General features: G+C 44.7%; 1 protein-coding gene across 2 annotated transcripts; it reads right to left on the reverse strand.

Annotated features, from left to right (window-relative positions):
• Positions 1-187: 187 nt before the first annotated feature.
• Positions 188-24086, reverse strand: TMEM18 (transmembrane protein 18). Of its 2 annotated transcripts, XM_077291342.1 has the most exons (5): positions 23748-24086; positions 22825-22945; positions 22244-22298; positions 20982-21075; positions 188-2070 (listed from the first exon to the last, which is right to left on the reverse strand). In XM_077291342.1, exons 1-5 carry the CDS (start codon positions 23787-23789, stop codon positions 1975-1977), a joined length of 408 nt encoding a protein of 135 aa, XP_077147457.1. In that variant the 5' UTR covers positions 23790-24086; the 3' UTR covers positions 188-1974. The 2 variants fall into 2 exon arrangements, with proteins under 2 accessions (XP_077147457.1, XP_077147458.1); XM_077291343.1 differs by lacking the exon at positions 22244-22298 and having other exon boundaries at positions 23748-23811.
• Between the last annotated feature and the right edge of the window lie 2505 nt (positions 24087-26591).

Genomic DNA, 26591 nt, shown 5'->3' on the forward strand with positions numbered 1-26591 from the left:
GAGGTGCCATTATTAAAAATGGTATCAGTTTTGCGGGTTGGGTTCCAATATATTGGTGCCCCAAAGTTACTTCAAAAGTTAATAGATCCCTTAAACAAAGAAAAAATTTCCATGGGAAAAAAATAAAAATAACTGCTACATTATAAACCTAACGTTCTAACAAAACATATTACAGATGGCGCTGATGTAAAGACATAAGGCAGAGGTTATTTATTAACTATTTTGTGTAGTGTCACTGTCTTGATTACATGCAAAAACATTGAAAGTTTGAAAATTGCTAAATTTTTGAAAAAATGTTTTTGCCAAATATCTGATATTTTTCAAACAAAATACAAAACACGTTAACCTAAATTTACCACCAACATAAAGTGTAATGTGCCATGAGTAAACAATCTCAAAAACAGTTATTGCCACGTAAAGTGACACGTCAGAATGGAAAAATGTGGCCTGGTCACTAACATTAATCGCTTCTTATAGCATTTTGTAGCGGTGTTCTGGTAAGGCCACGTTCAGTATTTGGTCAGAATTTTACATCAGTATTTGTAAGCCAAAACCAGGAGTGGGTAATAAATACAGAAGTGGTGCATATGTTTCTATTGTACTTTTCCCGATTGTTCCACTCGTTTTGGTTTACAAATACTGAACGTGGCTTAACTCAAAGACTGCACTTCTGACATATTGAGTCTTTCCTCCTTGTTACACTATTTATCAGTTTAAGTTTATATCCTGGGCAGCGGAGGAAGCAAAAGAGAGTATACAGACATTACAGCATGAGATTGCAGCTGCTGCTTTCTGTGAGGCAGAACATGTTTTTAAACAGGCAGGGAAATGTTTTGCCTCACAGAAAGCAGCAACTGCAATCCCACGCTATCCTGTCTGCATACTCTCTTTTGTTTCCCCCCCAGCCAAGGTGAGCTGTCACAATGCACACCCTGCCTTTTATACCACTGAATGCGGAGTATTTTGCGGCAGTACTTGCAGAGTATCTTAAGATGACAAGTATATGTCCCAGTGGTACAATACGTGTCATATTGCCGTTTGTGGTGCTCTCCTGAATATAAATGCTTGGACAATGTATTTCCACCAGGCCAAACATGAACTTCACCTTAAGAGGTTTGATTTTAAAAATGCAATACAGTCACATTTACTTTACAAGAAAAAATATATACACGTACAAGAGTTCATTCTTTTCTTTCAAAAAAACAAAACAAAAACACCCTTGTGAGATTTTGTGGTCTGGTACGGCAGTTTCTGGGAGGCCATCAGGGGAGGCAGGAGTAAATGGTATTTAACGCGGTCACACTTCTTCCATGTGGTCTCTCTCACGGTAAAGGTCCTCTTATGATAGATGTCTGGGTGGGGGCCTCATAACTAGTTATGTCCAGCGGAGCTATAGAGTAAATCTTCATTTTACCTGCAAGTCTGCCCCAGGATAGAAGCATAGTGGATGTTTATGGCAGATACATCCTTACCAACACTCAAGTGAATGTGAATAGACCAATATTCCTTTTGTGAGATGTACAGGGATATTAGAGGGGTTGTCCACTACTCGGGACAACCCATTCTCAATTCCTAGGTTTCCACCTAGTAAAATAACACCTCTAGTGCCATTCCAGTGGTGGCGGCACTGGCTCTCCCCTCCTACAGACGTAATTGACATCCGGAAGGGGTGAGAGAGCAGTCGCAGCTCTGAAATCCTGGATGACCGACTTGTCTGTAGAAAAAGAGAGTGAAGGCAGCGCTGACTGGCCGCAGGGATTGCATGACAAAGTCATGTGAGCCCCGGAAGAGCCTTTGCTGACACCACTGGAACGATGTCGGCACTGGAGGAGAACATAGGTATTAATATTTTAGCAACATAGTAATTGAAAATGAGTGGTCCGAGTAAAGGACAACCCCTTTAAATATTTTTTTATGTGTGCGACTTGTGACGATGCCCGGCATCTGGCGAGATAGCATCATGTATGACTCCAATCAGTTTTCCTTCTTTCTGTCTCTGGCGGCTTTCTTTTTATTCTGCAGAGTCTTTAGTTCTGTCATTACGGACAACGTCTTATACACCCAATGGACCTGTAAATCAGACAAACAAGATGGAGCTTGTAATTCGGAAATGGATAATTCTGTCATTTCGGGAAGGTGTGAAAACGACAATAATATTAAAAGGTAGAGGGGTGCAGTGCTTTCAGCTTGCAGGAAATTGTTCCATGTTCAATAACATTTTTATGCTTATGAGACTAAGTTCACAGGTGGGGAATATATATATACACACACACACACACACACACACACACACACACACACAGCTCAAAAAAATAAAGGGAGCACTTAAACAACAAAATATAACTCCAAGTAAATCAAACTTCTGTGACATCAAACGGTCCACTTAGGAAGCAACACTGATTGACAATCAATTTCACATGCTGTTGTGCAAATGGAATAGACAACAGATGGAAATTATTGGCAATTATCAAGACACCCCCCTATAAAGGAGTGGTTCTGCAGGTGGGGACCACAGACCACATCTCAGTACCAATGCTTTCTGGCTGATGTTTTGGTCACTTTTGAATGTTGGTTGTGCTTTCACACTCGCAATAGCATTTTTTTTTATCCTGTTTTATTCCACATTTTATCCAGCGGTATGATGAAAAACCATAGTTTGCCATTTTTTTATGGTGGTGTTCACTGAAGGGGTTAACTAGTAGGACATTTTTATAGGTCAGGTTGTTACATAAGCGGGGATACCAAATGTGTGTGCTTTTATTGTTTATTTTTCTTTTTAGCATTGCAATGCATTAGACCTGTGTCTTTACACAGGCAGTTCTCCTGTTACACCCTGCCTGATGTTGATTTTTTCATTCTGCCTCCCAAAGATCATATTACGTCTTGGATCACATTTATCCTGCACAAATGTGATCCTAAGTGGTATGTAAAATGTTCCCAGCCAAAGCTTCAAATCAATCCACAAAAAAAAAAAAAAAAAAAAAAAGACCACGCTGAGGAGTCAGTCATCTGTCAATGAAAATTCAGGGGGCTTCCACATTACTGGCAGACAAAGGCTGTGAAAAAGTGAAATGGCTCCTTGCCCCCCAAAAGAAATCGAGCAAATTCTGCGCTCCCAAATCCAAATGCTCCCTCCCTTCTGAGCCCCAGAGTGTACCTAAACCACATTTAGCGCCACGTTTTGGCATTTCTGTATGACAGCCCGCCTAATCTACATGTTTGTATCTCCATAATGAGCTGGTCACTACAACGGCAGTTTGCAATTTTCACTCCGCAATATCCACTAGTGCTCGTTTCTGGAAAACACCCATGGAGTCAAAAGCATCACTACATCTGTAGATAAACTCCCAAATTATAATTTCCAAAATGGGGATTCAGCTCTTCTAGCACTTAGGGGCTCTGTATATGGAGTCCGCAAACTATTCTAGGAAAATCTGCTAGGCAAATAGCGCTCCGTCCCTCCAGAGTCTCACCATGTAGCTAATCAGTACTGTACAGCCACATAGGGGATATTTCTACATTTTGGTGCCATTATTTACTCACTTGCCCCTCTGAAAATGAAAAATCTGGGCCAAAAACAAAATTTTGGTAGTAAAATTGTAATTATTCTTTCTTCACTGATCAATGGTATAAAATTCTGTGACATATCTGTGGTGCCAATATCATCACTGCACCCTTACATGAATTGAGATGTGTAGTCTGTACACTGTGTTCCAAATTATTATGCACATAGAGTTTCGGAGTGATAAGGTAAGAATTTTTTTGTTTGTCATTTAAACTCATTGATGGTGATGTGTGTCAGGGCTCTTTATATCACTGAAAGCAATTGCAGATACCTGTGCACATTAGTTTGGCCGGTGTGTCCAAATAAAGGCAAGACTACTTAACCCCTTCCCGACCTTTGACGCATACGCTGCGTCATGAAAGTCGGTGCCAATCCGACCTGTGACGCAGCGTATGCGTCATGGAATGATCGCGTCCCTGCAGATCGGGTGAAAGGGTTAACTCCAATTTCACCCGATCTGCAGGGACAGGGGGAGTGGTGCTTCAGCCCAGGGGGGGTGGCTTCAGCCCCCCGTGGCTACGATCGCTCTGATTGGCTGTTGAAAGTGAAACTGCCAATCGATTTGTAATATTTCACCTAAAAAACTGGTGAAATATTACAATCCAGCCATGGCCGATGCTGCAATATTATCGGCCATGGCTGGAAACACTGATGTGACCCCCCCACCCCACCGATCGCCCCCCCAAGCCACCGATCTGTCCCGTAGTCCCCTCCATCCTGTGCTCCGCTCCCCCGTCCTCCTGTCCGCTCCCCCCGTGCTCCTATGTCACCCCCCCGTGCTCCGACGCCCCCCCCCCGTGCCCCGATCTCCCCCCTTATACTTACCGAGGCTCCCGGTGTCCATCCGTCTTCTCCATGGGCGCCGCCATCTTCCAAAATGGCGGGCGCATGCCCAGTGCGCCCGCCGAATCTGCCGGCCGATTCGTTCCAGGTATAGTTTGATCACTGTGATAAAACCTATCACAGTGATCAAAATAAAAAAAATTGTAAATGACCCCCCCCCCCCCCTCTTTATCACCCCCATAGGTAGGGACAATAATAAAAAAAAGAAATTTTTTTTTTCTTTTTCCACTAGGGTTAGAACTAGGGTTAGAACTAGGGTTAGAACTAGGGGTAGGGTTAGGGGTAGGGCATGTGCACACAGTGCGGATTTGGCTGCGGATCCGCAGCGGATTGGCAGCTGCGAATTCGTAGCAGTTTTCCATCAGGTTTACAGTACCATGTACACCTATGGAAAACCAAATCCGCTGTGGCCATGGTGCGGAAAATTCCGTGCGGAAACGCTGCGTTGTATTTTCCGCAGCATGTCAATTCTTTGTGCGGATTCTGCAGCGTTTTACACCTGTTCCTCAATAGGAATCCGCAGGAGAAATCCGCACAAAAAAAACCTTGAAATCTGCTGTAAATCCGCAGGTAAAATGCAGTGCCTTTTACCTTCAGATTTTTCAAAAATCGTGCGGAAAAATCTCACACGAATCCGCAACGTGGGCACATATCCTTAGGGTTAGGGTTGGAATTAGGGCTAGGGTTGGAAATAGGGTTAAGATTAGGCTTGTGGTTAGGGTTACGGATAGGGTTAGGGGTGTGTTGGGGTTACAGTTGTGGTTAGGGTTGGGATTAGGGTTAGGATTAGGGTTACAGGTGTATTGGGGTTAGGGTTGTGATTAGGGTTATGGCTACAGTTGGGATTAGGGTTAGGGGTGTGTTGGGATTAGTGTTGAAGTTAGAATTGAGGGGTTTCCACTGTTTAGGCACATCAGGGGTCTCCAAACGCAACATGGCGCCACCATTGATTCCAGCCAATCTTGCGTTCAAAAAGTCAAATGGTGCTCCCTCCCTTCCAAGCCCCGACGTGTGCCCAAACAGTGGTTTACCCCCACATATGGGGTACCAGCGTACTCAGGACAAACTGGGCAACAACTATTGGGGTCCAATTTCTCCTGTTACCCTTGCAAAAATAAAAAATTACTTGCTAAAACATAATTTTTGAGGAAAGAACAATTATTTTTTATTTTCACGGCTCTGCGTTATAAACTTCTGTGAAGCACTTGGGGGTTGAAAGTGCTCACCACACATCTAGATAAGTTCCTTGGGGGGGGTCTAATTTCCAAAATGGGGTCACGTGTGGGGGGTTTCTACTGTTTAGGCACATCAGGGGCTCTGCAAATGCAACGTGACGCCCGCAGACCATTCCATCAAAGTCTGCATTTCAAATGTCACTACTTCCCTTTCGAGCCCTCACGTGCGCCCAAACAGTGGTTTACCCCCACATATGGGGTATCAGCGTACTCTCAACAAACTGGGCAACAAATATTGGGGTCCAATTTCTCCTGTTACCCTTGTGAAAATAAAAAATTGCTTGCTAAAACATCCTTTTTGAGGAAAGAAAAATGATTTTTTATTTTCACGGCTCTGTGTTGTAAACTTCTGTGAAGCACTTGGGGGTTGAACGTGCTCACCACACATCTAGATAAGTTCATTGGGCGGTCTAGTCTCCAAAATGGGGTCACTTGTGGGGGTTTCTACTGTTTAGGCACATCAGGGGCTCTGCAAACGTAACATGATGCCCGCAGACCATTCCATCAAAGTCTGCATTCCAAAACGTCACTACTTCCCTTCCGAGCCCCGGCATGTGCCCAAAAAGTGGTTTACCCCCACATATGGGGTATCAGCGTACTCAGGAGAAACTGGACAACAACTTTTGGTGTCAAATTTCTCCTGTTACCCTTGCAAAAATAAAACATTCTGGGCTAAAAAAATATTTTTGAGGAAAGGAAACACATTTATTATTTTCACGGCTCTGCGTTATAAACTTCTGTGAAGCACTTGGGGGTTCAAAGTGCTCACCACACATCTAGATTAGTTCCTTTGGGGGTCTAGTTTCCAAAATGCGGTAACTTGTGGGGAGTTTCTACTGTTTAGGCACATCAGGGGCTCTGCAAACGCAACGTGGTGTCCGCTAATGATTGGAGCTAATTTTCCATTCAAAAAGCCAAATGACGTGCCTTCCCTTCCGAGCCCTGCCGTGCGCCCAAACAGTGGTTTACCCCCACATATGGGGTATCATCGTACTCAGGACAAACTGGACAACAACATTTGGGGTCCAATTTCTCCTATTACCCTTGGGAAAATAAAAAATTCCGGGCTAAAAATCATTTTTGAGGAAAGAAAAATTATTTTTTATTTTCGCGGCTCTGCGTTATAAACTTCTGTGAAGCACCTGGGGGTTTTAAGTGCTCACTATGCATCTAGATAAGTTCCTTGGGGGGTGTAGTTTCCAAAATGGGGTCACTTGTAGGGGAGCTCCAATGTTTAGGCACACAGGGGCTCTCCAAACGCGACATGGTGTCCGCTAACGATTGGAGCTAATTTTCCATTCAAAAAGTCAAATGGCACGCCTCCCCTTCCGAGCCTTACCATGTGCCCAAACAGTGGTTTACCCCCACATGTGAGGTATCGGTGTACTCAGGAGAAATTGTCCAACAAATTTTAGGATACATTTTATCCTGTTGCCCATGTGAAAATGAAAAAATTGAGGCTAAAATAATTTTTTGGTGAAAAAAAAGTACTTTTTCATTTTTACGGATCAATTTGTGAAGCACCTGGGGGTTTAAAGTGCTCACTATGCATCTAGATAAGTTCCTTGGGGGGGTCTAGTTTCCAAAATGGGGTCACTTGTGGGGGAGCTCCAATGTTTAGGCACACGGGGGCTCTCCAAACGCGACATGGTGTCCGCTAAAGATTGGAGCCAATTTTTCATTCAAAAAGTCAAATGGCGCTCCTTCCCTTCCAAGCCCTGTCGTGCGCCCAAACAGTGGTTCCACCCCACATATGGGGTATCAGCGTACTCAGGACAAATTGTAAAATAACTTTTGGGGTCCAGTTTCTCTTTTTACCCTTGGGAAAATAAAAAAATTGTTGCTAAAAGATCATTTTTGTGACTAAAAAGTTAAATGTTCATTTTTTCCTTCCATGTTGCTTCTGCTGCTGTGAAGCACCTGAAGGGTTAATAAACTTCTTGAATGTGGTTTTGAGCACCTTGAGGGGTGCAGTTTTTAGAATGGTGTCACTTTTGGGTATTTTCAGCCATATAGACCCCTCAAACTGACTTCAAATGTGAGGTGGTCCCTAAAAAAAATGGTTTTGTAAATTTCGTTGTAAAAATGAGAAATCGTTGGTCAAATTTTAACCCTTATAACGTCCTAGCAAAAAAAAAATGTTGTTTCCAAAATTGTGCTGATGTAAAGTAGACATGTGGGATATGTTATTTATTAACTATTTTGTGTCACATAACTCTCTGGTTTAACAGAATAAAAATTCAAAATGTGAAAATTGCGAAATTTTCAAAATTTTCGCCAAATTTCCGTTTTTTTCCACAAATAAACTCAGAAATTATCGACCTAAATTTACCACTAACATGAAGCCCAATATGTCACGAAAAAACAATCTCAGAACCGCTAGGATCCGTTGAAGCGTTCCTGAGTTATTACCTCATAAAGGGACACTGGTCAATTTCAAAAAATGGCAAGGTCATTAAGGCCAAAATAGGCTGGGTCATGAAGGGGTTAAGAAGGCTGTTCCACATTATTAAGCAGCCTACATTTTTTGCCAAAATGGGAAAGAAAAAGGATGTGTCGGCTGCTGAGAAGTAACATATTATGGAGTATTTAGGTCAAGGCATGACTACAATCAACATTGCCAAGACACTTCATCGTGATCATCGCACAATCAAGAAGTATGTAGCTGATTCCCAGCACATACGTGTGCGTGCTGATAAGGAAAAATTGAGGACCCTTTCCAACAGGCAATTGTGCAAGGTTAAAAGAGCAGCTGCAAAAATGCCTTGTCATAGCAGCAGACAAGTTTTTGAAGCTGCTGGTGCCTCCAACGTCCCCAGAACAACAAGATGCAGGGTCCTTCAGAGGTTTGCAGCTGTGCGTAAGCCATCCTGTCGACCACCTCTATCCACTGCAACAAGCAGAAACGTCTCCAGTGGGCCAAACGATACATGAAGACTGACTTCCAAACTGTTTTGTTCACCGATGAGTACCGTGCAACGCTCGATGGTCCAGATGGATGGAGTGTAGGATGGCTGGTTGATGGACACCCCATGAAAACATGGCTAAGGCGCCAACAAGGAGGAGGTGGAGTAATGTTTTGGGCTGGAATCATGGGGAGAGAGATTGTCGGCCCCTTTATGATCCCTGAAGGGGTAAAGCTGAACTCCATAATCTATGTGGAGTTTCTAAAACAACACTTCCTGCCATGGTTCAAGAGGAAGAACCGTGCTTTCCGCAGCAAGATCATTTTCATGCATGATAATGCACCGTCTCATGCTGCAAAAAACACATCTGCATCTCTGACTGCTATGGGCATAAAAGAGGACAACCTTATGGTGTGGCCACCATCTTCCCCTGACCTCAACCCCATTGAGAACCTCTGGAGCATCATCAAAAGGAGTGTCTATGATGGCGGGAGGCAGCTCACATCTAAGCAACAGCTCTGGGAGGGTATTATGTCCACATGCAAAACAATTGAAGCAGAAACCATCCAAAAACTGACAAATTTAATGGACGAGAGAGTTCAGAAGCTTCTTTTGAACAAGGGGTCCTATGTGCAAATGTAACATCACCTAGAATAAAGTTTTCACTTGAAAACTGTTTGATTTCATTTTGTAATAAGCTGATAATGCTTATAACTTCACAACTGACCATTTTTTTGTTCAAAATAAAAAAAAAGGTTGAAAACTCTGCTGTGCATAATAATTTGGAACATGCATTTTGAGTGTTTATTTTTTTTAAAAAGATACTGTTTTCATAGGCAGTTTTTTCCAAAACATTGCAATTATACTAGAATAGTAGATGACTGGAAAATAACAATGACTGCAATTCAGATAGGTAATTTAGAGAAAATATGAGGAAATATTATTTGCATAATAATTTGGAACACAGTGTAAAATGGGGTCTCTTATGGGCTGGGGGGGAGAATTCAATTATTTTGGGAATTTTCCAAACGCGACATGGCGTCCGCTAATGATCACACCCCATTTCACGTTCAAAAAGTCAAATGGCGCTCCTTCCTTTCCAAGCCCAGCCGTGCGCCCGAACAGTACATTTCCCCCCACATATGGGGTATGGGCGTGCTCAGGAGAAATTACACAACACATTTGAGGTCCAAATTCTCCTGTTACCCTTGTGAAAAAGAAATTTGGGTCTACAGTAAAATTTTGGTGAAAAAAAAAAAAGCTAAATGATCACATTTTCCTTTCACATTGCAAAAATTCCTGTAAAGCACCTGAAAGGTTAATACATCTTGAATGAGGTTTTGAGCACCTTGAGGGGGTGCAATTTTTAGAATGGTGTCACTTCTGGGTGACCCCTCAAAGTCACTTCTAATGTGAGGGCGGTCTCTAAAAAAAACAAAAATGGTTTTGTAAATTTTGTTGGAAAAATGAGTAATCGCTGGTCAACTTTTAACCCTTCTAACTTCCTAAAAACAAACAAAAAAAGTTTTTAAAACTGTTCTGATGTAAAGTAGTCACGTGGGAAATGTTAACAACTATTTTGTTTGACATGACACTTTGGTTTAACCCCTTAATCCCATATGACTTACTATCCCGTCAAGGTGACCTGGGACTTAATTCCCAGTGACGGGATAGTACGTCATATGCGATCGGCCACGCTCACGGGGGGAGCGCGGCCGGGTGTCAGCTGACTATCGCAGCTGACATCCGGCACTATGTGCCAGGAGCGGTCACGGACCGCTCCTGGCACATTAACCCCCGGCACACTGCGATCAAACATGATCGCAGTGTTTCGGCAGTACAGGGAAACATCGCACAGGGAGGGGGCTCCCTGTGTGCTTCCCTGAGACGATCGGTACAAAGCGATGTGCTCACCTTGTACCGAGCGTCTCCTCCCTGGAGGTCCCGGATCCAAAATGGCCGCGGGACTACTTCCGAGTCCTGCAGGGAGGTGGCTTACCAAGTGCCTGCTTAGAGCAAGCGCTGGTAAGCCAGGAGCAGGGCACGTCAGATCGCTGATCTGACACAGTGCTCTGCAAAGTGTAAGATCGGAGATTCTTCTCTTACCCTTGGGAAAATAAAAAAATTGGGGACGAAAAGATCATATTTGTGAAAAAAAATATAGTTCTTACCGATAACGGTATTTCTCTGAGCCCATGACGGCACCACGGAGAGAGGGGATCCGCCCACCAAGGACAGGAAACCTACAGATAAAAAGGGCGGTACCACTCTCCCGCATCAGTTGTTTACTAGAGAACAATGGGAGACTATGGAACAGCTTATTAGTTTCAATATTACTTAACTTAATTGAGATACCGCGTGACCTATCATAAAATAAACTATGGCACTATATTAACGTGCACACCCATGAGTGAAGGGAGGGAATGTACGGGTGCCGTCATGGGCTCAGAGAAATACCGTTATCGGTAAGAACTATATTTTTCTCTGTCGCCCATGACGGCACCACGGAGAGATTTCATAGATTTGTACATTCAGGGAGGGACCACCGCTTCCAGAACCCTTTACCGAAAGTAAGGTCCGAAGAGGAGATAAGGTCCAATCTATAGTGCCTATAGAATGTGGAAGGTGATGACCAAGTAGCAGCTCTACATATCTGGTCAATCGAAGCTCCGGCCTTCTCGCCCAAGAAGCTGCCACTGCTCTCGTTGAGTGAGCCTTGACCTCCCCGGAAATAGACATTCCACTTGATGAGTATGATAGGCTGATAGCATCTGTGATCCATCTCGCCAGAGTAGCTTTGGAGGCTTTTTTCCCCTTCCAGGGATCCTGAAAGCACACAAAAAGAGAGGCATCCTCCCTATTCTCTCTGGTGGCTTCTAAGTACTACGTGAAGCATCTCCTGACATCTAGTGTATGCAATGATTCCTCCTCCCTATTCTTAGGGTTAAGACAAAAGGAGGGAAGAGATATCTCTTGAGTTCTGTGGAACCGGGATGCCACCTTCGGGAGGTATGCAGGATCTATTTTGAGAGTAACCCTATTCTCTAAAAACCATGTATGAGGAGGGTTAGAAGGTAGTGCCTGTATGTCGCTTATTCTACGAGCAGATGAGAGGGCGACGAGCAGGGATGTTTTGAGGGATAGGAGTTTTAATGGGATATCCTCTAAGGGTTTGAAGGGCGGTTTAGACAGGGTTTTAAGGACCAAAAATAAATCCCATTGAAGGGAACTTTTACTGGAAGTGGCCTCGAACTACCTGCTGCCCTGATAAACCTGGGAACCCACCGATTCATAAAGTGATGTTTTAAGGGACAGATTCCCAGAGAATCCTCTGACCGGGGTTCAAAAGGAGGTTTGGATAGGGATATAAGATCCAAGTTTAAATTCCAAGGAGTAAACCGAGAGGGGATGGGTCTAGACCTGGCCAACGCTTTGATGAACCTGGATATCCCCGATACCCAGCCGGGTCGGAATTGTACAGGGCCCTTAAAGCCAAGACTTGAACTTTTAAAGTATTTGTGGCTAGCCCCTATTCCAATTCCTTGCAGAAACTCTTAGACAGCCGTTATTGGAAACTCCCTCTTCTAACTTGGAACCTGAAAGGTGGTTCCTATATGGTCTACTCCACTCCTGGAAACATTCACAATCAATATTATGGCTAATATTCTGAGGAGATGCACCAGAGAAGTCTGGGTGACCAGCCTTTTGACCATTTCCACATATTAGGCCTCAGAGTACCGGCCCCCAACCACCTGCTCTATATTTCCACGAGGAGGGGACTTGGAGAAGCAACATGTGCCTGTTCAGACTGGATTACCCAGTCATGCACCGCGGCGTCTGCTTGCGTCATAAGGGCGCGCTCTCACCCCGCGCGTGCCACTAGCCTCCGGTCCTGGACTGTGGGAAGATCAAACCAATAACAGTTAGTACATGGATAATGGCAGAGCTTTAGGATGTACACACATTACTCATCCAGGAGATCACGTCTATTCCGAATCCTTAGGTGTCTAAACCCCAAACAAGGGTTGGATATTATTGCAACTAAGGAATACACAATCCGGCAGGTAATATTTCCTAACATTACCAGAGTTGGCCTCTCATTAGAAACGCTGAAAGGGAAACGTGGATCATCGCTCCTATTTTACTGACATTACACACATATACATATCCTAAAAGGCAAGCTTGCCAGTGTTATCAGCCATGGAGAGAGTAACCATACTCCATGGCTAGAGAAAAACAGGATTCTTCCCACCAGAGAGGTGCTGATTCGCCACAAGGTGCCAAAGGCAGACATGCCGTCCCTGGTAACCATAGTACAATAGACTTATGGGACGGGAATCTGTCTACTGGATGTTAATCAAGGAAACCAGCCTGATTGTCACATGTGGAATTGTTAAGGATTTTTTCCTTCCACCTCTTGGTATTTTCTGCTCCCAGGACAGTAGTATGTCCCTTTATAGGTTGAGAAAAACTGTTCCATACGGAAGAACTGCTAATTTACTCAGCCAATTCAAGCAAAGCTCAGCTAAGCCCTGTTGTAAAGAATGAATCAACAGAAGTTGGAACTGGGTACAAAACCACTAGGACTCTATAAGCCAAAGTTGGGGCCCAAGACAAAAACGTGAAATGGTAGATCCACGATATACCTTGTGCGTGGCTGCATAACCTAAATCAGAAGGTCTAACCCAGAGCCAAAAAAGAAAATACCAAGCCCGAAGTACTAGGAAGCACAGAGGTACTATGATACTAATGATACCCCCTAAGGCACAGGGGCACTGAAGCAATAAGATGCCTGTAAGCACACATCTTGATGCATGGAGGGGCTATGCATCAATGTGCAATGTGCAATGTGAAGCAAAAAAGCACAATGAAGCACCACGATGCAATATAATGCAATACAATGTATAAAGGCAATATGAAGCACTAAGATGCGACATGATGCACAGAGGCACTGTGAACTATGATGCACACAGGCAATATGAAACACTATAATACAACATGAAGCACAGAGGCACTATGATGCAATATGATACACAGAGGCACTCGATATGATGCATAGAGGCACTAAGATGCCACATGATGCAGAGGCACTCAATATGATGCATAAAAGCACAATGATGCAATATGAAGCAGAGGTACTCAATATGATGCATAAAGGCACTACAATGCAACATGCTGCACAGCGGCACTCAATATGATGCATAAAAGCACAATGATGCAATATGAAGCAGAGGTACTCAATATGATGCATAAAGGCACTATAATGCAACATGCTGCACAGCGGCACTCAATATGATGCATAAAGGCACTATGATGCAACATGATGCACAGAGGCTCTCAATATGATACGTAGAGGCACAATAATGCAATATGAAGCACAGAGGCACTCAATATGATGCATTGATGCACTATGATACAATATGACACCCAGAGACAATATGACACCCAGAGGCACTCAGTACGATGCATAGAGGCACTATGATGCAATACAACACGCAGAGGCACTCAATACGATGCCTAGAGGTACTATGATGCAAAATGATACATAGAGGCATGCAATATAATGCATAAAAGCACTATGATGCAATATGATACACAGAGACATGCCATATAATGCATAGAGGCACCATGATGCAATATGATGCACAGGGGCACTTAGTATGATGTATAGAGGCACCATGATGCCATATGACGCACAGAGGCACTCAGTAAGATGCATAGAGGCACCATGCCGCAATATGATGCACAGAGGCACGCAATATAAGGCATAGAGGCACCATGATGTAATATGATACGTAGAGGCATGTAATATAATGCATAGAAGCACTATGATGCGACATGATACAGGGACACACGACATAATGCATAGAAGCCAGGGTGGATAAAAATCAATGTTTTTTTAAAAAAATCAAAAAAATCTGATTTTTTTTTATTTAAATCGGATTTTTTTTATTTAAATCGGATTTTTTTCAATAAACTGCTTTTTGAGGAAAATATTTTACCATCCAAAGGTTCTTCCATCATGAGATAAAGCTGAGTTGTTTAACTCAGTAGAATAAAGGCTGTATATGTGTAACATTCACAATGCCATGCTCTTCCAGAGGTTTCTGTAGGATGCTGACTATCCAACAAGTTTGGGCATGTCAACTGAATGGAAAAAGAAACTAAACCAAAAGTGAAACCAAGCTAGAAGTGTGGAATTAAAGGGGCAGTATGAACAAAATGTGGAGGCTATTAATAGTTTATACAATTAAGACATGCTGCTTTTAAACACCTACCTATTGCCATATAGTAAAACAAAAAAGATTTTTACTTACTTTGGGGTCCCCCCCTCACCCTGGCGTTAGATCGTTGCCCCTAGTTTCGTCCGTGAAACTATGGGCGCACATGCGCACTGCTCTCACTTCTCATTTTAATCGTGATTTATATTAAAAAAAACCTTTTGATTTAAATCAGTGATTTAAATCATGATTAAAATCATGATTTAAATCGATCCGATTTAAATAGAAAAAAATCTTTTGATTTAAATCGTGATTTAAATCATGATTTAAATCGGCGTGATTTAAATCAATCCACCCTGATAGAAGCAATATGATACACAGACACGCAATATAATGCAAAGAGGCACCATTACATGCAGGGGCACTCGGTAAGATGCATAGAGGCTCTAAGATGCAATATGACACACAGAGGCACTCAATACGATGCATAGAGGAAACATGATGCAATGTGTTGCACTCAATATAATGCATAAAAGTATCATGCATAAAAGTATCATGATGCCGTATGATATGGAGCAGCACGGTGGCTTAGTGGCCAGCCCTGCAGCGCTGGAGTCCCGGGCCCAAATCCCACCCAGGACAACATCCGCAAAGAGCCCGCATGCTCTCTCCGTGTTTGCGTGGGTCTCCTCCGGGCACTCCGGCCTCCTCCCACACCCCAAAGACACACCGACAGGAAATTCAGACTGTGAGCCCCACCGGGGACAGCGATGACAAGGTCCGCAAAGCGCTGCGTAATATGTTAGCGCTATACAAAAATAAAGACCATTATTATTTTTATTATTATATGATGTTCAGCCACACACAATATAAAGCATAGAGCTACAGTCATGCTTGAAAATTGGCACATAGTTACAAGCAAAAGAGCAATCTCTCAGAGATACGGATAAGCCTCCACTCTGAATAGTACATCTCATTTGTCAGACTGACCCCACCCGAAGGAGCTAACTAATGAGTCGCAGCTGAAGGGCAGTCTTCATGGAGGCAAAGTGCTCCATTAACACTATGTGTCCTCCCAAGGCATAGAGTAGTTAAGTTGCAAAGAAAAGTGAGACACCTGTTTATCAGACCCCCCTCACAAAAAAAAAAGTGAAAACCATGCTTCCAAAGGTCACTTTTGAAGTCTAATCATAAGGCTCTGCGCAGACAAGACATGCAACTAACTTAAGGCAAATCATGAGATGTAGCCTGGACATATGGCCTTATTATAGCCTAGAGGTCCAAGGACTGGCTGTGTATATGTGAAAACATACCTCACATATGAAGCTCTAGCACAGCTTTGCACAAAGGCATGAGCTATCAACAGAACATTCCACCATGCACTTACCTGTGCTGGCTCCATACCTGCTAAAAAAACAGGGGGAGCTGGTGACGCCGAGAGCCCATCATAAGGGGAAGCGGCGTCCCATCAGGAATGCTGCATTGCTGTCAATGATTTTCTCTCCCCCATGAGGTCCAGGCCTGGCAACTGAAGTAGGCTGAGCTCAGGTGTTTCCCTGGAGAAGATTCTGGGAGAGGCAGCATGCGGCTTTTTTTTCCTTGCACACCGGGGGCCCCGGCTTTTGCAGATTGCAGGCTTATGCTTCAGGGGGGAGAGCGCCACTCTCCCCGTAACCACAGAGGGACCCCCCTGTATGTTTATCGCTGCTGTGGCATTTTTTTTTTTTTGTGTGGCTAGTGCTGCGGCCTGTGCCGCGGCTCGTGCTGCGGTTCCTTTACCGACGGATTACTGAAGCAGCCTCTTTTTATGCAGCGGCGATTCCCACCGCTTGATTCAATTATGCGCCTGCGCAGAAGCGCCTCTTCCGGCGCCTGCGGAGTGTGCCATTATCGCTCTTTCCAACGTGCAGTTTCAAGATGGTGCCGCACATGACCCGCTGCCCACCGAAGCTCCCGGTCTTTTTGCAGCCTGCAGCCTGCCCTAACGCGCGGTCCCTGCATGCCGGTCGGCTATGCAGTGTGCAGGCTGACGCTTCCAAAGGGAGAGCCGCGCTGCTCCTCCCGCAACCACAGAGGGACCCCCCTGGATGTTGCCGCTGCTGCATCTTACCTAGGGAGGTGACCGCGAACTCCATGTCACCTCCCCCGCACACCCTAGAGGCCCACTAGCCCCAGCGGTGGCGCTTCGGGTGACCACACCAGCCGAGGCAGAGGGACCCCAGCTGCCTGAGTCGGACTGATTGGCCCCGGAATCCCACGACGATCTTCCTTCTGGTAAGTCTGTAGGTCTCCCATCAAGGACAGGAAACCAACTGATGCGGGAGAGTGGTACCGCCCTTTTTATCTGTAGGTTTCCTGTCCTTGGTGGGCGGATCCCCTCTCTCCGTGGTGCCGTCATGGGCGACAGAGAAAATATAATTTTTAATTTTGACGGCTCTGCATTATAAACTTCTGTGAAGCACTTGGTGGGTCAAAGTGCTCACCACACATCTAGATAAGTTCCTTAGGGGGTCTACTTTCCAAAATGGTGTCACTTGTGGGGGGTTTCAATGTTTAGGCACATCAGGGGCTCTCCAAACGCAACATGGCGTCCCATCTCAATTCCAGTCAATTTTGCATTGAAAAGTCAAATGGCGCTCCTTCCCTTCTGTTTGGGCCCTGCGCCCAAACAGTGGTTTACACCCACATATGGGGTATCAGCGTACTCAGAACAAATTGTACAACAACTTTTGGGGTCAATTTTCTCCTGTTACCCTTGGTAAAATAAAACAAATTGGAGCTGAAGTAAATTTTTTGTGAAAATAAGTTAAATGTTCATTTTTTTTTTTTTAAACATTCCAAAAATTCCTGTAAAACACCTGAAGGGTTAATAAACTTCTTAAATGTGGTTTTGAGCACCTTGAGGGGTGCAGTTTTTAGAATGGTGTCACACTTGGGTATTTTCTATCATATAGACCATTCAAAATTACTTCAAATGTGATGTGGTCCCTAAAAAATATTGGTGTTGTAAAAATGAGAAATTGCTGGTCAACTTTTAACCCTTATAACTCCCTAACAAAAAAATTTTGGTTCCAAAATTGTGCTGATGTAAAGTAGACATGTGGGAAATGTTACCTATTAATTATTTTGTGTGACATATCTCTGTGATTTAAGGGCATAAAAATTCAAAGTTGGAAAATTGCTAAATTTTCAAATATTTCCGTTTTTTTTCACAAATAAACGCACGTTATATCGAATAAATTTTACCACTATCATGAAGTACAATATGTCACGAGAAAACAGTGTCATAAACGCCAAGATCCGTTGAAGCGTTCCAGAGTTATAACCTCATAAAGGGACAGTGGTCAGAATTGTAAAAATCGGCCCGGTCATTAACGTGCAAACCAACCTTGGGCTTTAAGGGGTTAAAGGGCATAAACATTAAGTTTGAAAAAAAGTGCACATTTTTCAAAATTTGCACCAAATTTCCAATTTTTTTCACAAGTAAACGCAAGTCATATCGAACAAATTGTACCACTATCATCAAGTACAATAAGTCATGAGAAATTCTCAGAATCAGTAGGATCCATTGATGCGTTCCAGAGTTATTACCATATAAAGTGACACTAGTCAAAATTGTAAAATTTGGCCTGGTCAGTAAGGTTTGGGGTGAAGGGGTTAAACCGTGACGGACATAACACGTCCTGATCCAGGAACTAACACTGGATCAAGAAATACTATGTCCATCATTGGTGGTAAAGAGGTTAAATGAGAAGAGTTGTGTTTGGAGAAAGAAAAACACTACGTTACAGAATAGAAACCTCATACCATCTGTGACACACGGTTGTAGCTTTATCATGGTTTGGGCATGTTTTGCGACATCTGGGCCAGCAAAGCTTGTCTTTGTTGATGGAATAACAAATTGTGAATTTTGTCAGCAAATTCTAAAAAAATGTCAGGACATCTGCCCTTGACTGAATCTCAAGAGACTGTGGGTCATGCAGCAAGACAATCACCCAAAGTACAAAAGTCCTTCCACAAAAGAATGGATAAAGAAGAATAAAGTTACAGGGTATCTGTCACCTAATTTTGGCCCTATAAGCTGCGGCCACCGGCATCAGGGGCTTATCTATAGCATTCTGTAATGCTGTAGATAAGCCCCCGATGTAACCTGAAAGGTAAGAAAAACAGGTTAGATTATACTGACCCAGGGGCGGTCCGGTCCGATGGGCGTTGAAGGCTGGGTCCGGCGCCTCCCATCTTCATATGATGTTGTCCTCTTCCTTGCTTCCTGCCGCGGCTCTGGCGCAGGCGTACTGATTTGCCCTGTTGATGGCAGCGGAAAGTACTGCAGTGCGCAGGCGCCGGGCCTCTCTGACCTTTCCCGACACCTGCGCACTAGAGTACTTTGCTCTGCCCTCAACAGGGCAAATCAGTATGTCGGAGCCGTGGCAGAAAGGAAAGAAGAGGACGTCGCCGGACCCAGCCTTCAACGACCTTCAGACCAGAACCGGGACCGCCTCTGGGTGAGTATAATGTAACTTGTTTTTCTTATCTTTCAGGTTAGCATTACAGAATGCTGTAGATAAGCCCCTGATGGCGGTGGCCAGTTTTTAGGGCCAACAGTAGGTGACAGATTCCCTTTAATCTTTTGGAGTGGCCAAAACAAAGTCCTGTACGCAATCATATAGAGAGGATGTGGAGGGTCTGATGTGAGCAGTTCATGGGAGAAAACCCCCAAACATGAGAGCATTTACACTGTTCTGTAAGGTGCAATGGACTAAAATTCCTCCAAGTCGATTTGCAAGATCAACAATTACTGGAGACGTTTAGGTGACGTTATTGCTGCACGAGGTCACACCAGATATTGAGAGCAAAAGGTTCACATACTTGTACTACTCAAAGACATGGGATATTTTTGACTCATTTGTTTGATTTCGCTCTCTTCGACTTTTAAGACTTGTGTAAAAATCTCATGTAGTTTCAGGCCAAATTTATGTAAAAAATAGTCAAATTCTCGAGAGTTGACAAATTTTCAAGAACCACTGTGTGTACATATGTGTTACAATCCTTGCACTTTCTCACTTCTTCGGCTCCCTGTGCTGTGCAGACCCTCTTCTGCACCACGTGACTGCAGGTCTGACTATACGGCTCTCAGATTTCTGCAATTTGTTTTCTCAGTATAATCCTAAGGCAGCCATGATGAGAGTCTTACACACTCGTACTGACAAAGCGAATTCCAGTTCACACAGGTGTCGCTGCATGAGATGGCCTGTCAGTACTGCGATAAAGTGGTGAAAAACAGGACCGAAAAGGCGCTGGGGAAGGGAGAAAGCAGTAAGTAAACGTGTTGTCCAGTCTTCTGTTAAGTCTGCAGTCACAATATACTGCAGACTTTTAGTTGCAAAGTGGACAACTTCTTTAAGGGTTTTAATACATGTACTTTGCACATAACTGTGGTGAAGGGGACAAATACCGTATTTTCTGGTGTATAAGACGACTGGGCGTATAAGACGACCCCCAACTTTTCCATATAAAATATGGAATTTGGGATATGCCCGCCGTATAAGACGGGGGGGTCATCTTATACGCCCAGTCATCTTATGCGGCGTGTGGTTCCCAGGGTCTGGAGGAGAGGAAACTCCTTCAGGCCCTGGGATCCATATTCATGTAAAAAAATAAAGAATAAAAAATATGGATATACTCACCCCTCCGACGAACCCTGGCTGTCACCGCTGCAAGCGTCTGCCTCTGTTCCTAAGAATGCAGTAAGTGTAGGACCTGCAATGACGTCGCGGCTTGTGATTGGTCGCGTGAGCGGTCACATGAGCGGTCACGCGACCAATCACAAGGCGCGACGTCATGGAAGGTCCTTCACTCTGCTTTCTTAGGAACGGAGGCAGACGCTTGCATCGGTGACAGCCAGGGCTCGTCCGAGGGTGAGTATATCCATATTTTTTATTTTTATTCCTTATTTTTTACATGAATATGGATCCCAGGGCCTGAATGAGAGTTTCCCCTCCTTCAGACCCTGGGAACATCCAGGATCACTCCCTGCACACGCCGTACCCGGCGTATAAGACGACCCCCGACTTTTGGGACAATTTTTAGGGGTTAAAAAGTCGTCTTATACGCCAGAAAATACGGTAGTAATATAAACTGCCAGGGTGCTACTTTAATCTAACAGCATCATTGAAACTAAATAATTGACACAGAAGTCCTCTGTACTTACCACAATTATGATCGTATTACACAACAAAGGAGCTGAGAAGGCTAAAGAAATGAACATCCCAGAGGAATCAAAGTACTGCTGCCTGGAGTACAACCTGACGAAAAAAAAAGTATATATATATTAATCCAGGAAAGCGAAATGGCAGCGGTGAGATGCAATGTAGGTAGATGGCCCATAGCTGTTTTGCTCAGATCCATTATTACAGGGGCTCCCTATTACTGCAGTCCCACTACGATGGTGCGGCTGTGTAGTCCTGGCCTATATACAGGTCAGGTATTTTCCTCCATCATATCCACAGGATATGCATCAAAGGTCTGATAGGTGCAGACTCCAGATGTAGGATCTGCACCTGCTGATGTACAGGTGTGCTCAGAGACCGAAGGCTTCCATCAGGCACAGCTGGCCTGCTGTGCTCACATGATCACTAACCTACTGTAAGGACAACATCCAGGATGTAAGATCACTTTTTTCTTAAATAAAGGATTACATATCATCGATCCATGGTTGCCATTTTCATTTAAAAACAAAAACAATGATTTTAATAAATAACATGAATAAAATAAACTTCCAGGGTGTGGGACCCCGGCATAGAAAGCGGGACCGCACACCCCCTGAAGCCCATTAATAGTGAAAATATACAAGATCTCACACTATGGTCTAAACCAGCTCCGCTACGTCCTTTACTAAGTGGTTACCGAACGGGGTAATATAGGTTACTGATGGGCAACTGCTGAATAAAGGACGCGTCAGATCAAAGAGCGAGACCTCATCATAACATGCGAGATCTCACGCTCTCATTGTTAGGGGGGGCTGTGAGGTCCTGCTCTCTATGCCGGGATCCCACAACCTGGACGTTCGGACATGACTTTTATTGAACATTCAAGTCCGTTAGGGCGGCATTTTTTCAACAGATGCTATTTAGGAAAATAAATCACTGATTATTCTCTTTAAATTAGCTTTAGAGAGTAAATGGAAAGTGGCCATGAATGTCGGCGCCGCACTCTGCTCATTTTTATGGGATGATGGAAAACACTCGCTCATTTGTTTCTGTAATTCCCACAGAAGTAAACAAATAGTCAACAACATTTACTTGCATTTACCCTCCACCTGAATGCAGCAGATGTCAGGAAGGGGTTAACAGACCTTACATGAACATTTTGTCTGGTAGTAGGGAGACATATACTTTTTATACAGCGAGTCCCCTATATTATATTGTTGTCACCCAGTGAACATTATCCCAGTGCAGACATTTCATCACTTACTTCCAGTTTAGAGCCGCCACTTCATTGATGTATTCGGCACAACTGACCAGGCCCACTAAGGAAAACAAGGAAAACTGCTGAGCGCTGAAGATTTCCACTGGGATTAAAGGGGTTTACTGGGACTCTGATACTGTAGACCTGTCACTGAAGTCCTAAATATTAGATCGGTGGCGGTCTGATTCCTGACCGATCACAGGCTGAAGGGGCCATGGTTCACCGACGCCAGAATAGCATTGCAGCTGGTCCTGATCACTTGGATCAGTGGTAGTGCCGACTCCTGGCGCAGTCACTCATCTGATATTGATGAGCTAGGGCCTTTAATTTTTCTTTTATTTATTACCCTTCTGTCACGGTGTGGAGCGCTGGGGCTAGGACCTAGTACCGGACCACTGCTTCTCAATCTACTACAAACATTAAAAGGGTATTCCGAGGCCAGGCGTTCAGGTATAGGAACGCCAGTCACTGTGATGACCATGGATTACAATGGAGAGCAGCCGCCCTTCTCTTCTCCCATTTTATGGACTTCCATTCGGACATTTGCTAGATTCACTTTCTAGATGCCATTTTCTGGGATGTCTTACCCATAAACAGGAAGAGGGCTATCTGACATTTGTAGAATTTGAAGGAAATGCAGGTCAGTATGAAGCAAAGTAGGTGGAAACTCAACAGCCCAACGATCCACGGCTCTGACCAGTCGATGGGCTACAAGAAAAAGAAAGCGTAATGAACAGTGAAGGCCGCCATGTGCACAAGTCACAGGGTGAGTACCAGCAGGTGGGTACATGTGCCCACAGTGACTACACGGTGCACAGCCGAGCACGGCCCCTGAAGGCCGCCGCCAGCACCAATCGCTTTAGCCAGATGCCACATGTTGTGATTGACTGTGCCCAAACAGACACCCTGGCACGTAGCGGCATGGGGGCACCCGGGACTGGTACACAGCGGCATGGGGGACCCGGGACTGGTACACAGCGGTATGGGGGACCCGGGACTGGTACACAGCGGCATGGGGGACCCGGGACTGGTACATAGCGGCATGGGGGACCCGGGACTGGTACACAGCGGCATGGGGGACCCGGGACTGGTACACAGCGGCATGGGGGACCCGGGACTGGTACATAGCGACACCCGGAACTGGCATGCAGCAGCATGGGGGCACCCGGGACTAGTACATAGCGGCATGGGGGACCCAGGACTGGTACACAGCGGCATGGGGGACCCGGGACTGGTACATAGCAGCACCCAGAACTGGCATGCAGCAGCATGAGGGCACCCGGGACTGGTACATAGCGACACCCGGGACTGGTACATAGACGCATGGGGGCACCCGGGACTGGCACATGGGGCGCCTGAGACTGGCAGCGGTAGGATATGTCAGGCTATGTAGGTGTACATGACCAGTAGCCGGGTGTAACGGTGGTCCCGCAGCAGCAGTGACATGTCCGCACATCACCATGAGCTGCCCCTGCAGACCCCACATTACACGGCCGCCCCCCGTACTCACGCTCCGCTCCAGCAGCGCCCACACACCGGCCTCCGTCTCCATGGTACATTCAGGAAGCGGCGGACTCGGGAAGCGCTGGCCAGGAGGGCGGGGCGTCAGTGCGGCTCCGCCTCCTCAGCCACGTGTCAATGTGGTCAAACACGTAGGCAGAAAACGATGAGACTCCGTCACCTCAGGAGGGAAGCGGCTGTGACGCAGCTCTCCGTGCATAGAGCGCGGCGCTACACGTACAAGTGTCGGGTCTCTGTTGCTGGGATACGGCGCTAGTTTTTCTCATAATTCAGCAGATTCCTCATCATGCGTTTTATATGTATGTACAGTATGAACCAATAGCGAGCTGAGGTCGTCCAGAGCAGCCAATCACATTTCTAATCTGCATTAGAAAATAGCTGGCCTCTGATTGGCTGCTTGATGTGTCTGCTGCAGTTATAAGTACTTGACGCTTTGTGACGCTGCTGCTGGTCACATGACATTGCGTGTAACCCGTCACTTTGCCGCCATTTTTCATGTGAGGTGCTCTGACCCGCGTGCTCTTGTAGGTTTCCCGTTTGATTTCTACCGTTCTGGTGTAGTTACAATCATCACTGTTTTGTCGAGGAGATTCAGCAAGCAGAGCAGGGCAATTCTGGTGCTTTATCAATTGGTTACAGCATCTACCTTATGGGATAAATAAATGTAGACGTTTCCAGTCACGCACGGTGATGCTGAGATTACTCTATACTCATGCTGCTCATTAATGGCTCCATTTTCTGATGCTGTCACTGTAAGGACGTGTTCACACGGCGACTTTTTCGGGTGGATTACGTATGAAAAAGAGCTCAGGAAATGCTCAAAAGAATGACCGCATGCATTCCTAAGAACGCCGTGCCGTGCCCGTGTGCTGTCTCTAGAGCGTCTTTTAACCCCTTCATGACATCCACGGTACATGTATGGCGCATGTTAGAAGCGGGTATATTTAGCGTGTCCACGGGGTGCGCCTGCCCAATACTCCGCAGGTGATGGCTGTGTACTACAGCCAGGTACCTGCCACTAACAGTCGCCGGTGGAGCGGTGCGCTGCCTGTGATTGTTAACCTACTAAATGTTGCTGTCAATGTTTGACGGCAGCCTTTAACACTCGCTGGCATTGGGACGCGTCATCTCCGCCCATTGGCGAGCCCGTGACATGATCGCAGGTCGCCGATGGGTTTTCATGGCGCTCAAGGGTTCCCCGTGCCTGTCCTTATGGAACTCCTTTGAAATCCAGTCTGTGGCCGGGCTTCAAAGAAGACTGTGATTTCTGCTATATGTAGTACAAGTGACCAGACCATCGCATCTTCAAGTCCCCTAAGGAGCTAACTAGAACAGTACGAAAAAAAAAAAGTTTTTAAAAAACATGAAAAAAAAAAGCAAAAGTTCAAATCATCCCCGTTCCCCCCCACTGAAAATAAAGGTATAAAAAAAGTGCACGTGTGGTATCGCCGCTTTCAGAATATCCAATATATCAAAATAGGAACACAATGAACCCAATCAGTAAACGCCTTGAATGAAAAAAATTCAAGAACGCCAAAATAAAGTTTTTTTGGTCGCCACTATTCCACAAAGAAGGCTGTAACTAGCGATCAAAAAGTTACACCTGTCCCAAAATGGTACTAATAAAAAAAGTTGTCTCGCCCAGCAAAAAATGAATGATCACACAGCTCCATTGGGCAAAAAATAAAAATGTTAAGGGTCTTGGAAAATAGCGACAAAAAAATTTATTTTGCAAACTTCTTATTTTTTTACTAACAAAATAATACAAAATCTGTACATGTTGGTGACATATTGATGAGGAAAATCATATCGCGAGGTCATTTTTACCAAAAATGTACACCGCAAAAACAATGTCAGAATTGTGTTTTTTTTTTACAATTTCACCCCACTTGGATTTTTTCCCCATTTTCCAGTACACTATGTGGTAAAATGAATGGTGTCATTCAAAAGTACAACTTGTCCCGCAAAAAGCAAGTGCTCATGTGTCTATGTGGACAGAAAAATAAAAGAGTTATGGCGCTGGGAAGAAGAGGAGGAAAAAAACAAATGCAAAAACGGAAATTGGCCTCGTCATGAAGGTTTAAGGGACTTTAACCTTGATCGCCTATCCTTAGGCTGCCGTCACACTATCAGTATTTGGTCAGTATTTTACATCAGTATTTGTAAACCAAAACCAGGCGTAGGTGATAAATGCAGAAGTGGTGCAGATGTTTCTATTATACATTTCCTCTATTTGTTCCGCTCCTGGTTTTGGCTTACAAATACTGTTGTAAAATACTGACCAAGTACTGCTAGTGTGACGGCAGCCTAAGAATAAGTCATCAATGTCTGATCAGATGGGGTAACACCCAGCACTTCCACCGCTCAGTGGTTCTCAGTGGCGGCAGCGGCTGGAACTGCTCAGTTACGGAGCTGCACAGAATATCTCCGCCTACTGTATAGTGGCCGCAGCCAGTACTGCACATCCGCCCCCTTCTGACTAGAATACAGGGTAGATGTGCAGTATTGGGCCGTGGACACTATACAGTAGATGTGCTGTGCAGCTCCGTAACTGAGCAGTTCCAGCCAACACCGAGAACAGCTGATTGGTTCTGGTCACATATATCTTTCCCCTCTGGACACATCGCTAAGATGTAAGTACTAACTACCTACTTAATACTACCAGGTTCGTCTCCGCATAAGCCTCTAGACTAGGGGATTCATTATACTCTGGAAACTCATACATCTTTTTAAACCCTATGTATTGATATATACTTCAAGTGTGTACTGAACCAATTCTTTAGGAAGACTCTGATCTCTCTTTTTTGTATTTTGTTTATTTTAGCAACATAGA

Source organism: Ranitomeya variabilis, chromosome 2 (assembly GCF_051348905.1).
Source record: "Ranitomeya variabilis isolate aRanVar5 chromosome 2, aRanVar5.hap1, whole genome shotgun sequence".
In the NCBI taxonomy this organism is placed as follows: domain Eukaryota; kingdom Metazoa; phylum Chordata; class Amphibia; order Anura; family Dendrobatidae; genus Ranitomeya; species Ranitomeya variabilis.

Excerpts from the sequence above, each read along its gene's own strand:
- TMEM18 (XM_077291342.1), bottom strand. The coding sequence starts at position 23,789 with ATGGAGACGGAGGCCGGTGTGTGGGCGCTGCTGGAGCGGAGC. Across the intron at positions 22,946-23,747 it reads GGGCGCTGCTGGAGCGGAGC|CCCATCGACTGGTCAGAGCC; the intron begins GTGAGTACGGGG and ends TTTTTCTTGTAG. Across the intron at positions 2,071-20,981 it reads GTAATACGATCATAATTGTG|GTCCATTGGGTGTATAAGAC; the intron begins GTAAGTACAGAG and ends TCTGATTTACAG.